Below are 14,850 nucleotides of genomic sequence, written 5' to 3' on the forward strand. Positions count from 1 at the left end.
TGGCCCCTGGGTTCAATCCCTGGTACCAAAAAAAAAAAAAAAAAAAAAAAGGTATAAAAATTAGATGCTATCCTTTGGCATATAAAGTGGTGCAAACTTTTGAAAGGCAATTTGGCAGTACTTGTTAAAATTTAGTGTATTCAGCAATTTTATTTCTAGGAAATTATCCTACCTGTACAAGAATGTTTGTTGTGCATTGTGATGGTAAAAAAATGAGAAAAAAAATCAAATGCCCATTTTCAGGGGAATAGTTTAATCAATTGGGGTGTATTCTTACATACTGCTGTTCCAAGTGAATACATGAGATTTTTATGTGCTTACAGGAAGGTTATAAAAACTATACTAAATTAAAAGAGCAAATTTAAGGATAGCAAACACAGTGTGATCTCATTTGTATTTTAAAAACAATGTACATTTTCACTCATTATAGCTGCATACATGTATATCCATTGAAAATTTCTAGATGGCATACAAGAAACTGCTTACAACACAGGGAGTAGAACTAGGGATCAAGAGAGAATAGAATTTACTTTTCATTACTTTTATTAAAAAACAATAAAGCAAAAAACCTTATTCTCCAAATCACATTCCTAGAGGAAAACAAAAACACTGTTTAAATTTTAAGAGGTATGGAATTACTTAAAAATCAGGCAAGAAGTGTGAGCCATTTTTCTTGGTGATTCCTGAAATGTCACAAATGACCCAATTTGACCCAATTGCAGAGCTTGGGTTTAAAATGTGTTCCAGTATTCGTATGGGATGGAATTCAGATGTGTCTGGAAAATTTCAGAGACTTTTGAAGGCTCTTTATTATGTCTAGAAATCAGGCAAGTGGATGTTTATCCCCAAAAGACATATACTCTTGTTTTCTAGTTAAGCTGCTCACAAGGTTAGTCAGTTGTTTTAGTAATTATTTAAATGTTACATTTACTGTTATTTCTGGGATTTTTTTTTCTGTGCTAATTTCACTGATCCCATCATGAAGGAGGTAGACATGAAATTTAATTATGTAAAGATATTCCAGGGCACTTAGGACACTTACATCTGTGGTGAACAGTCCAATCCAGTGGGCGTGTCCTAGCCGGTTGAGGACAACAGTGAGGAAGGACTGGTGATACTGGTCTGTAATGCTAACCAGCTCTGCTCCATGCATCAGGCAGGCTTTTATTGCTGCATACCAAGTCATATTTGCCTTAATTATTTTGTACGTTCTGTTTCCATATTCCAAGGTACTGGGGATTGGGTACATATCAGATGTATTCACGTGGTGTCCAGAATTATCTACCAAAAGAACAACAACAAAATCATTTGTAGCATTTGGATGGGAAAGGAGGAGGAAAAATCTAGCATGGATCCCTGTCATGATGATCCAGGTTGACCAGAGAGTTTTTCTTCCTGAATTAGTATATGTATTAAATGAGGGTACCACCTGAAAGTATATGGGATGCTAAAAATTAGAATCTTAAGGGAATTTAATAAATGAGTTTCTTCAAAATTGTAAATATAGATTGCATTAATTTTGAAAGATTTCCCATTTTTGACCCTCTTTTGTCAAATAGACCACTTTTAGTAGAGCTGCCGGTAGTTTCCTCGGGCATTTTTCAGTAGCTACCAACACTAGCCTAACCCACTGTTATGGCAGAAATTCACACTTCATGAAAGAGTATTAATATATATTGTGTTGTCATCAATTACATTGCAAAACTAGTTTTACAAGTATATATTCTCAAATAAAACACTTATTACACTTTAAGACTATAAATCATTATCATATTTAGTCTATAATTTCTAAAAAGAAATTTAAAAACTCAAGTTAACAAATGCTAGAAACATATACTTCCTATAAAAAGTTACTATTAATATGTCACCTGTGAGAGTCAAGATTTATAAGTTAAAAAGGAAGTTTTTCCAGCCTGTAATTATCAGTACTTCCCTGTTTAGGAGTGGCTATGATCATGGGGAAAGAGAGTCTTCTTTGACTTACAGATATTTCCTTTTTAATATGTGTGTTTACCTTTTTGTTTTGTATTACATTGTGTACTAGGATAGGCTGAGTTCAGAGCAACTAAAACATGAAAACAAAATAAAAGTTTCTGCACTATCCAAAGTGCCTTGAGTTTCTCTCTGTGGTTTTACAACACTTAGGGTTAGAAAGGAACATGGCCAGGTGTGGATAGGTCAGAAGGTCTGGGGCTCAATCCCATTCCTCCTTCTAACTCTTTAAGAGACACTGAGCAAATTGAACTCAAATTTCTGGTCTATGAGACATTGATATGATCTCCCTTATAGGAGTGTGAGTAGGATTCCTTGAGATATCCACAGGGGATACATACTGTTATTCCTAGGAAACAGCAGGCACTCAATAAATGATGCTTCTTGCTTCCCTTTCCTTACTTCTAGACATAACTCCTACCCTCTACCTACTGCCCAACCCGTAAACATGGCAAAGTGGGAAATTGACTTTTACCTGAAACTCTTATCTCAATATAGCAACATATTGCAAAATCAAAGTGAAACTAATATATTTACCAACTTGTGAAGATTTGAATTCTATTATCAGTTTATTTATTGCTAGAAGTCTGTTTTCCAGTCTATATGCACAGTCTATGGTTATTTTTATAAAATCAATATAATAACGAAGTAGTTATTTATAAATGATTAGTGAAATTAAAGACACAAATTCTTACATATGTGCCCCAAACACCAATTTGACTGCCCCCAACTGAGTTATATATCTATATTTTTACACATATGAATTTCTTCCTATGTAATCTAGTCTATCAAATTTTAAAATAAGTGAATTTGAGCAACATGATCTTTCCATTCTTTCCCCTGAAAAAGAAAGATCTCTTGGAAGCCAAGTTCTAAATTGGGGGCTCTTAGATGTTCTTGTGGGATTTGTTTGTTTGTTTTGCAGAACCAGGGATGAACCCAGGGCGGTGTCCATGCTAGGCAAGTGTTCTACCACTGTGCTACATCCTGAACCCCAAACTGGGAGGGGTTCTTGACTTTGCCTTTCTCTTTTTATTCAGATTTCTTTGTTCTTTCAGGCAGACGAGTGATTTAGTTTCAAGCCCAAAATGAGTACATATATATAAGAAAGAAGAGCAGAACTTGTGTATTCATTGTAATTTGCAAGCATTTGTTAAGTCAAATAGTCTTAATTGAAAATACTCTATCACTTCTTAAACATGTGCTGGGAACAGTACTAAGCATTATATATGCACAGAGCATAAACGCTGAAATCAAAGTTTGCAGAAGATAAATAACTTGACAGAAGCTTGTTTACAGAGGTGGGGTAGGAAACCCTGGGTGGGGCACTCCAGGGTCTCAGTTCTCACCCACAACTGCTCTACACTGTCTCGGAAAGAACATCCCAAAATATCAGAGAGAGCAAGTGATCTGAGGTTAAATTTCAAGAAAAAATCAGTGTTACAGTAGTAGAATAGAATCATTTTGTTTAACTGAGAGACATCCATCACCCTCAAGGTAGAGTGCTAATTATTTTTTTTAAGCCTCAAGTTCTTTGTAAAATGGGGAGACTTTGACCTCTTTCATAGAATTCTTTATGGTTTTATGGCATAATGCTCATAAACCCAAGGTACAGTGCCAGGTCCATGTTAAATGTGAATGTACATGCTATTCTGATATCATTTCTTCCCTTACAAGGTGCTTTCCATATTATTCTTGCCATTACTGATCCAGTATCTTCTTATAGTTCCTGGCCGTTGTGCCTCAGTGATAACTGAGAACCAGAAATGGAGCTTCTCTGGAATTGCTGAGGATGGGTTGATACTTAGCATCCTCAGAGAGCTCACAGGTGTGCAGGACTAAGAAGTGTGATTCATATTCCTGGTAAGCATCATAGGCTAGGCTGCCCAGACTTCCACATAGCCTGATGCAAACTTCGACCATCTAGGGTGCTGTGGTACCAGTGCTCAGTGAAAGGAAGCTACTGTTTCTATTTTTATTACTTGAGATCACTCAAAATGCATTCATGTTGCTTGCTGAGCCCGTTGTCTATGTGTAACAGTGTGGTGATAAGATTTGGACAATAAATATCCCCTAAAAGTCCAAATGTTACGGGCTTGGTCCCCAGGGTTCATTGTTGAGAAGTGATGAAACCTCTAAGAGGTAAGGCCTAGTGGAAAGTCTTTAGGTCGTTGGAAGCATACCCTAGGAGGGGATTGTGGAACCCTAGTCTCTTCTTTTTCCTTTCTTTTTGCTTCTTGGCTATGAGGTAAGTGGCTTTGCTCTGGTGCATGCTTTAGCCATCATGTGCTGCTTTGAAATAGGCCTCAAGCAACAGGGCCAATCAATCATGGACTAGAACCACCAAACCTATGTGCCAAGATAAATCTTATCTCTTTATAAGTTGATGATATCAGGTATGTTGTTACACTGATGGAAAGATGATGAGCTAACACACATGGCTTTGGTAATTTATACCAGAAGTCATTGGGGGTTCTGCCTATTAGATCTAGAAACATACTACACGTCATATTTAGCCACAGAGACCATTTTTAGGGTTCCAAGAAGGTGTATGAGTTGGTTTATTTCTCTGATTCTTTTCCAATGTTTTCTTGGTGACTTTTACAAAATTGCTTGAATAGATGCTGCTATGGTTTATATGTAGTTTGACTATGTTCCTTAAAAGCCACATGTTGAAGTTTCATTCTCATTAATGAGGTATGAAGCCGGTAGAGAATTTATCTGACTACGAGTTTTACAAATGGGACTTTTAGGAGGTGATTAAGATTAGATGAGGTCATCAGGGTGAGCTATCATGATTTGAATGCTGGTGGCTTTATAAGGAGAGACAGACCAGAGGGTACACTTATTCTCTCTGTCTCTTGCCATGTGATGCCCTGTGCCACCTTAAGCCTGCCATCAAGAAGGCCATTACCATATATGAGCCCTTTACCTGGGATCAGAACCATGGGCCAAGATAGCACTCTTTTCTTTATAAGTTAGCTTGCTAACTTTGTTATAATACTTCATTATAGTGTCAGAAAATGGCCTAACACATACATGTAATCCCAGAATAAAGAAGGAAAATTTTTGAAGAGGCCAAAGTGAATGCATAAACTTAGTCACCAGTCAAGTGGTCTCTGCAGTCCTTTGAACACAACTAAAGGGCATAGAACCAGGGTGCTAGAAATTACATGATCATAGGTAAAGAGAAAGAATAAGTGCCTCATACTGTTAGCTGTGGGACTGCTAAGCAGTTGAGGAAAACAAATATGGAAGATAAGGGGGCTGAGACTAAGGAAATGAAAGGAATAAAAAAACCATATTTTTATATATGGAATAAAAAGAAATTAAAAAAAACATGTTTCTTACCTTGCATTTTTTCACAAACAAACCCATAGCGTTCTTTTCCACAATCTTCAAAATACCATTTGCCAGTGAAATGAAAATTAGGATTACTTGACAGCAAGGCACAGAGAGGAATGTGTTTTTGAACTTCTGTAGTGTTATGACTTGGAATCTTTAAAAGAATATAAATGTAATAAAAATATGATAATATAAAACATTGAAATTTGTATTTAGGACATTAAAAGAGCATTAATCCCTTATTAACATTTCTTTCTCTTTTCTTTTCTTTTTTTTGTAGTACTGAGGATTGAACCCAGGGCTTTGCATATGGTAGGCTAGGGCTTTACCATTGAGCTACATCCCCAGCCCCTCTTTCTTTGCATTTAATAAGTCAGTTCACAAATCTCTTCATAACCTCCAAAACAAACAATAATTGTAATGAGTAAAATAATTACATTTATGAAACACATGAAAATTAGGTGAAATTGCATTATTAAAATTAATGTTAATAATAAACTAATATAAATTTAGACCTACAAAATATAGGAAGAAAAAATCTTTAGTAAGCAAGTCTTGAATGAGAGTTCTGGCTAAAATGATTTCTACAAAATAAATCTTAAAACTTACATTTATTACATCAAATGGAGACCAGTTAGAATATGTCACAGGCTTTCCATTTAGCCATTTTTCATAATCGTTATTTTGTAACCCTATCCACACATTAGTGTTATGGCCAAAAAGATTCATAGTGATGAAAGCTGAAAGATAGGAATACATTATCTAATTTAATACCATATAAACCATTAGGGTAATCATCAAATTCTGTTTATAACTATAATTATATTTAAATGACAGTGAAACTTAATTATGAATCAATTGTAGGAATGTGTTACTTTGTCCTTGTTAAGGTAATGGAATTTTTTTTTCTGCACTTTTGTTTGAGTTTAAATTGACAGAAATTAGCTGGATAACAAGAAATTTTATCATATCATTAACAAAACAATTTCCAGTGCTCATTCAATGCCTTTTTAAACAAAAGAGGATTTATCTATTGTAGTTAAGCTACAGTATATAATTACCTAAATATCAAATAAAAGTGTGTAGTTAAATCTAAAGGGATCTAAAAATCATACTGTGCAATTATAGTAGACTGTACTTGAGATAATTTTAGCCATTTTGAAATGCAGATCTTATTCTTTCTATTACCTTCAAAACTCAGCAGCTTATGATCAATGCAGTACGAAGACATGTATAGATGTCATGACATAAAGCTTACTGGGTAAACTGAAAATTTATGTATCATCAGTACAATGTTTTAAATGTTGATTTGGAAACGTTAATATGTTTTGGAACATTTTAATTAATACCTGAATAAAAATTATTATTTTGGCCTAGCGGCACCCTGAATACTCTACCTTGTTCCACCTCACTTTCAATGGCAACCAGTGTCCCCCCTGTTTCAATGCAGAAGTCTTGAGCACCCATCCAGTTCTTCAGATCACTTGGGTCTTTGGGGATCCTCACCAAAAGGCACTATGAAAAACCACCAAAACAAAGTGCTCATTTCTGTAGTTTTATAAGTGAATTAAAAATTTCCTATAGATCAACCTTGAAAATTACTTAGGCAGAAAGAACTCATTCTTCTTTCAGCTGCTCCAACGACATTAAAGTAACCATCATATACACCTTAAAAGGGCCAATGCCTGTGTTGACATCAGGCAGATAAGAAACAAGGATGTGTTTTGTCATGTGGGATGTCAGAGCAGTGGCCATGGCTTCTCAAGAGGAGCCAGTTTGCTCACAAAGTTTGCAGTGGCAGATTTAATCTAATAAAAGAAGTCTATGAGTGGCAAGGAACAGCTTAGCTTGAATCGATTTCCAAGCATCCTTCCTCACTTTGAGTGAGAAAGGAATACGGGGAGATGGAGCCACATCAGGTGTTTCAATTTACCAAATATGTAGAGTCAGCCATTAGGTCAGTAAGTCCATCAGAAAAGCCAGAAAAGGAAAAAAAAAAATGAGTCCAATGGGAGGAGAAGCTAGGGCAGAACTAAGGACACCCAGGAAAAGGAGAAACAAAGGAAGGCACAGCCATCAGTGTTAAAGGGAACACAGAAAGGCTATGGGATTTGGCACTGAGAGTTCATGTCTCTATCATGGTGGAGGTTTCTTATTATGGGATGGGTGAGAAATGGAGGACTGGCCTGGCTGAAGATAAGCTTTTCTTCCCCACCGCCACCCCTAAAGCTCAATGAAATTTAAAATGTTGGTAGGACTCACTGGGCTTAGGTGAGAGGGAGACACAGAAGAAAAAGGTTATAATGGAAAAGGCAAAGTTCCAGAGAAGTCAGGAGACACTTTATGCAAAGCACAGTCCATCTAGAATTTCCCGAGAATTCCTCTCTCATGCTCAATTTGCTTATCAATGAACATAGCAACCCTAGTCTTTGATAGGTCAGATTCCAAGATCTCATTACCGAGAGACACTTCCAGTTACATGAGGATGTCACATTATGTAGAAATCCGACTTGAGGAAGCATCCTTCCTATCTTGCCTTAGAACGACGTCCATCCTTTCCCATCATTCTTCTAAATTCGTCATTTCCCACTGCTTCCCCACCATCATATACACCTTAAAAGTGAAGAGTAAGTCTTGTTCTTCTTTGTCACACCAGGGGAATGTGACTAATAAACATTTATGGAAAAAAAATTAGACAACAGATCCTAAAGTGGTTATCAAACGACATCCTCGGGCATTCTAGATTGAGCCCAGTGGTTCTCAAACAGTTTAGCCCCTCAGGGATCAGGTGACAATGTCTGAGGGTTGCCATCGACGTTGGCAGTGGAGTCCAGGACAGCAGCTCCACCCTGCAAGGTTCAGAACAAGTCACTAGTCCGCAGCCAAGAACCACCCAGCTCAAAGTGTCAACCTCAGGAGACCATCCTTTTCAAAACTCAGTTCTGACATATCATTATTTTTTTTGTTGTTGTTTAGTTATACATGACAGCGGAGTGTGTTTTGACACATTGTACATACATGGAGTATAGCTTGTTCTCCTGGCTATATATGACTGTGTAATCATGTATGAACATAAGGAAAATAATCGGACATGTCCTCCTCCTCCTCCTTCTCCTCCTCCTCCTCTACCTCCTCCTCTTCCTCCTCCTTAATATTTTTTATTTTAGATGGACACAATACTTTATTTTATTTATTTATTTTTATGTGATGCTGAGGATAGAGCCCAGTGCCTCACATGTGGGAGGCCAGCGCTGTGCCACTGAGCCACTACCCCAGCCCGGACATGTCGTTCTTGAGTTTACGCTCCTCAGAGGGTTTCCATTGCTTTTAGGATAAAAACCAGAACCCCCAATCTGGCCTGAAGTTGAGTTACCAACCAAAGGAGGAAGAGTATTTTCAATTCTTCTGCTTCCCTTTCCCTTGTTTGCTTCACAAAGAAACTGAATTGGCTATAAGGAGTTTAATTTTATAACAACTATCCTTTTATCTATTTCTTTTCATTCTGCCTCTTTCTTCTAATTACAAATTCCGAAGAGTGGCACACACTAATTATTGGGAAGTCTTATCACTTAATGCGAATTCACCTTGTGTTCAGATAGTCACACTAATGAACCATTCACAAATACCAAGGAACTTCATTGGTTCCGTTAGCGCATTAAATCTCTCCAGAAAAACACTCCGTCCTCGCTCCCCACACGCTCGCCTCAGCCAGGATTGACTAGCTCGGCAGTGTGGAGTGTGGCCTCCCCTTTCCACGACTTCATTGTTTCTGAAAATATAACATATTTACTAACACTCTCTGAAATGGTGTTGTTAATAATTAAAGCACAGCAGCAAGAGGCAGTACAACATCCTTAACATTGTTTACTGACTCATTTGCAAAATATGATCATCTTGCATAATGTACCTCTGATTATTGCTGTGAATTAAGGAGGTGCTATTGTTTCTCTACAAGTTTCACATATAAGATTATTTTATTCATTTATTTTGGGTCTCAAAATTGTTTCTAGCTCAACATTTGGAAATGGAATTCTTGACATTGGGTGGTTCCCCAGTGTTCCTGCTGACAACTGAATGGCACAGTTAGCACACAGTAAGCCTGGGCCCTGATAGGCATTTCACCAGCCCTCCTGCACTACCATTTGGAATTTCTGTTTTGCAAAGCACTCCCCCTTCTCCTACCCCCACTACCCAATGATCTTGGCCACCACCCTCTTAGCCCAAGTTACTAATTTTGCCTGTACTATTGCAATGGCTATCTAGCTGTTCTCACCCTGCCCACCTCCAATCTATCCTTGGCACTGTAGCTAGAGTGATACTTTTAAGAATTTGGTCCTGGTTATGTCCCTCTTTAGTTAAAAACCTTTTGGGGTTTTCCCATTTCTTTTAGGATAAAACCAGAAACTCTACAATGATAACACTTGCCTACTTCTTTTGTCTCATCTTCTATTAGCCTAGTTCTTCAGTTTCTTAACTGTTATATTTCCCCTCACCACAGGACCTTTAACACATGCTACTTTTAATGATCTTTATCTTATGACCACCTTGGTCAGGTCCTCCTATGACATACTTTTAAAGAACTGCATGACTTTATCACATACATCATGGTTTTAAATTATATAGTTATTTTCCTGGCTGGCTTATTAAAGTTTATTCTCCCTCTTGTCTGTAAGCTCCAAAAGAGAAAACATTGTGTCCTGTTTTTGAATTCTCACTATGCAACATAGTTAAGTGAAGGAATGGATAAAGTGTAAAGTGGGGACATGGAAAATGGTAACCCCCAAGACAATGTGCCCCAGGAGGAGGGAGGGAGGAAGGAGGCAAAACATTAATTCTTCCTCAGTAAATCCTTTCCTAGTGACAAGACAATCCCCGGGAAGGAGACATACATCAATCCTAAAATGGCAGTACCTAGAAAGAGGATAAGTGTTGATCCTTTCCCAGTAAATTCTTTTCCAATGACAGCAAAGCTACACATTAATCCTGTCCCAGTCACAATACGATGACCCCCAGAGGACAAGATAAGCACTGGGCACTGAGCTCTAAACCTTCCATCCTTTCCCAGTAAAACAAGTCTCAAGGGCTGGGGTTGTGGCTCGGAGGTGAAGCGCTCGCCTAGCACCCGTGGGGCACTGGGTTTGATCCTCAACGCCACATAAAAATAAAATAAAGATGTTGTGTCTACTTATAACTAAAAAATAAATATTTAAAAAGTCTCAAATTTTTACAATCTCTTTCCTGAATGCCCCAACTGACAGGTCACCTCTCAGTGTAACCTGTAAAACCCCAAGCCCCTTCTATAACCGGTGACCATTTTCTACCCAGAAAGTGAGTATATCTAGGATATACTTATATAGTCATTATCACCCACTTGTGAAAAACTAATAGTCACATACACGAATGAACAAGAAATGAATGAACAATCCAAATATAAGAGCTAACCCCAAAAAGCACTTAGAAGAAAACATAGAGGTAAATCTTCATGACATTGGATTTGGCAGTGGATTCTTAGGTATGATACCAAAGCACAAGCAACGAAAGAAAAAATAGATAATTGTGTTTCATTAAAATTACAAACTTTTGTGCATCAAAGGAAATTATACAGTAAGTTAAAAGACAATCTAATGAATGAGGGAAATATTTGACAGGAATTAAGTATATAGAAGGTATTCAGAATTCTTATAACTCAACAATAAAAAGACAAGTAACCCAATTAAAAAATGGACAAAGAACTTGAATAGACATTTTTCCCAAAGAAGATAAACAAATGGCCAATAAGTACTTGAAAAGACTCTAAACATCATTAGCCAATAGGGAAATGAAAATCAGAGCCACAATGAGATAACACCTCAGGTGTACTAGAATGCCTACACTCAAAAATGATAATAATAAGTGTTGACAAGAATGGGGAAAAATATAAATCCTCATACCCTGTTAGCAGAATAGTAAAACGGTTTAGTTGTTGTGGCAAACCATTTGTTCCTTAAAAAGATAAGCAAAGGATTACCATATGAACCAGCAATTCTACTCCTAGGTATATCTCCACAAGAATTGAAAATAGGAACTTAGAAATGTACATGTCAATGTTCATTGCAGCATTAGCCACAGTAGTTAAAAGGTGGAAATAACCAAAGTGCCTATCCACAAATGAATGGATATAGAAAAATATGGTAATTCATAGAATATGCAATGGGGTATTATTCAGCTATCAAAAAGAAGGCAGTTTTGATATATGTTAAAACATAGATGAAGCTTGAGAACACCATGCTACATGAAATAAGCCAGACAACACTGGGTGAGTTCACTTAAATGAAGTATCTAGAAGAAGCAAATTCATAGAGATAGAAAATAGATTAGAGAGGATGGGTGCGGGGGCACACACAATAAAAATGCTTTAAAAACCAATTGCTAAACGTTTTAGTAAAAGACTTAGTAACACTCAGTGTCTTATTGAATATAAGTGATACAATTTTCATAATGGAATGTAAAATTTACGACTGGTAGAAAGATTCTATAGTTTGAGAAAATGGGAAATAACAGAAAGTACTAGCTACTAAAAAATAGTATACCTCAATGCTATAGTAATGTATAATCTAGAAAATATTTCATAGTGCCACCAGGCTGACTTTATCATGGGGCTAAGCTGATGTGGCAATTATTTTTATTATCATTATAATTGAAGGCTTTATTTTTTTAAAACAGTTTTAGTTTTAGAGCAAAATTAATAGGAAAGGCACAGAGATTCCCCATAATAACCTCAGTTCTGCACATGCAGAGCCTCCCCCATTATCATGGCCCCCCACTAGCGTGGCACATTTGTTACAATTGATGAACCTACACTGACCTGTAATTATCACCCAAAGTCCACAGTTTTCATTAGGGGGTCATTCCTGGTGTTGTACATTGTATAAGTTTGGACCAATGTATAACAAGGTGTATTCCCCCATGGAGTGTCATATAGAGTATTCCAGAGCCTAAAACATCCTCTGTGCTAAGCCTGTTCATTTTTTTCTCTCCCCTCAACCCTTATTTTTTTGTGTGTGTGTGTGTGTGTGTGTGTGTTGCTGGGAATTAGAACCCAGGATCTTGTGCACACAAGACAAGCACTCTACCAACTGAGCTATTTCCGCAGCCCCCAACCCTTGATTTTTAAGTTGTCTTTATATAATTTACCTTTTCTAGAATGTCATGTAGTGGGAATAATATAGTATTGGAGTATTTTCAGATTGGCTTCTTTTACTTAGTAATATGCATTTAAGGTTTTTTTCATGTCTTTTCACGGCTCCGTAGCTTGTTTCTTTTCAGCACTGAATGATACTGCATTGTCTGGATATATCAGAGTTCTTATTTATCCTTTCAGTTACTGCAGGACATCTTGGTTGCTAAATTTAGTAATTATGAATAAAACTGCTTTATCCACATGCAAGACTTCACACAGATGTTGTTTTCAACTCCCTTAGATAATTGTCAAGGAGTGTGATTGTGGAATGTATGGTAAGACTATAATTAGTTTTGTAAGAACATTCCTACTGTTTTCCACTGGGGCTGTACCCTTTTGCATTTCCAACAGGAATGAATGAGACTTCTGGTTGCTTCACCTCCTCATCAGCATTTGGTGGTGTCAGTGTACTAGGTTTTGGCCATTCTAACAGAAAGGCGGTGTGTTCCATCATCATTTGCAATGCAGTCCTTAAGTTCTAATATGAAGTAGACAGTGTAGGAAAAGAGTAGGACTACCAGATTCAGGACAGAAAATGTGAGGTTGATTTTCAATCTAATGCCTGTTTACTGTGAACGTTCAGAAAGGTAACACAATTATTCAATATGCAAATTGTTAATAGTAATTCTGTATCTTTTAAAAGTTCAATAGGAGAAATGCATATGAAATCATCCAACAAAGTCAGTTGGAAGCAACCTAAATGTCTACCAATGGATGATGAATGAATAAACAAAATGTGGTATATACATACAATGGAATATTATTCAGACTTAAAAAGTAGGAAATCATATCACATGTTACAGCATGAATAAAACTTGAAGACATTATGCTAAGTGAAATGTACCAGTTATAAAACAAATATTGTATGCTTCCATTTATGTAAGGTATCTAAAATGGTCAAATCTATAGAGATATAGAGCAGAATGGTGGTTGTCTGAGGCCAGGGTGATGTGGGGAAAAAGAATAGGAAGTTATTGTTTAATGGGTATAGAGTTTCAGTTCTGCAGCATCAAAAGAATTTGGAGATTCCTTGCACAACAATGTGAACGTACTTAACACCAGTGAACTATTTACTTAAAAGTGGTTAAAATGGCAAATTCGGTGTTATATGTATTTTACCACAGAATAAAAGAAAATTAAAATTAAGTCAATGTCAAATATGTAGAGGGTGCTCAATAATTGTGTAGAAAATCCAAGTGACTTCATTTCATGAATTAACAATGAGAGGAAAATCACAAAGAAGGAGAAAATGCCCTGCCAGCATAACGGAACACTCAGATGGAAAATTGGCTGTCCACAATTGAAGACCAATTTCATATTAGCATATGAAATTATGACACAGTTTGGGTTTTTTAATTCTCTAGGAGTTAAACAATTATAATTTGGGATGCATTTTAATTACTTCCACCTAAGGCCTATAAAGTTATTTTATTATAAAACATAAGGAGTAGAAGGAAAGTCTAGGCCTTAATTGAAGGCAGTATCAGAAATAATAAATCTGGTTTACAATATCCCCACTGGCGATTTTTTTTTCTTAAATTCAATTCTGCATGGAAGCAGCAGCTTTATGAGGCTCAAGATGACATTGACCAAGCTAAGTTATTAGTTCATCAATTCGCAGGTGCATAGCGCTCTTTGCTGATTCCAGGCAGGGAAGACACAAAAGGAGAAGACCGAGTCTGGGTCCTCTGGAGTTCACAGCTCATTTGGAGCAGAGCCTAGACACATAAGCAAGCAGGCACATGTGCACACATACGTGTGCACACACATACACACTGCATATGTACACATACACACTTGCACACACAATACACACACCACACATGCACAAACATGCATCACACCTGATGAAACATTCAATACAGTGAAGGGCTGTGCCAAAAATAAGAACCAAACTGAGCATACAATGAGGAGTGGTGTCAAGATTGTTTTTGTCAGAGCCTTTTTAGTTGCAAAAGATTTGTTCCTATGTGGAAAACTTCTCCAGTCTCTTGAAAGTTGGACAAAAGCGGTCCAGATCTGATGGATAACTCATGGCTTTTTAAAGTCACCCCAACTTTTTGAATACTTTCCAAAGTGAAAAGCTACAACAGAGGCAGCTCATTGAAAACAATTTTACCTTAGAGTTAAAATACAGCCATCCTTTGGGACACGTTCCATGTTCTTTTGGTATCTCTTTCTTCTTCTCGATGATCCAAAACTTGGTTCTCTTACAAATGCTAGGCATAGAGACTGAACAGTCTGCACTGCCCCAGAGTCCTGGAGGAGAGAGTGGGTTAGAAATGGCTCAGAAA

The 14,850-nt window shown here is 37.0% G+C and overlaps 1 protein-coding gene across 1 annotated transcript in view; it reads right to left on the bottom strand.

Annotated features, from left to right (window-relative positions):
• Pla2r1 (phospholipase A2 receptor 1) overlaps positions 1–14,850 on the bottom strand; it is a 112,782-nt gene that overhangs the window by 9,311 nt on the left and 88,621 nt on the right. The window contains 5 exon segments of the mRNA XM_026393095.2: positions 1,043–1,281; positions 5,344–5,491; positions 5,947–6,077; positions 6,735–6,852; positions 14,676–14,815. Of these exon segments, the coding sequence (XP_026248880.2) occupies positions 1,043–1,281; positions 5,344–5,491; positions 5,947–6,077; positions 6,735–6,852; positions 14,676–14,815 (776 nt within the window).

The sequence above is a fragment of the Urocitellus parryii genome, chromosome 1, assembly GCF_045843805.1.
Source record: "Urocitellus parryii isolate mUroPar1 chromosome 1, mUroPar1.hap1, whole genome shotgun sequence".
NCBI classification, from domain to species: Eukaryota; Metazoa; Chordata; class Mammalia; order Rodentia; family Sciuridae; genus Urocitellus; species Urocitellus parryii.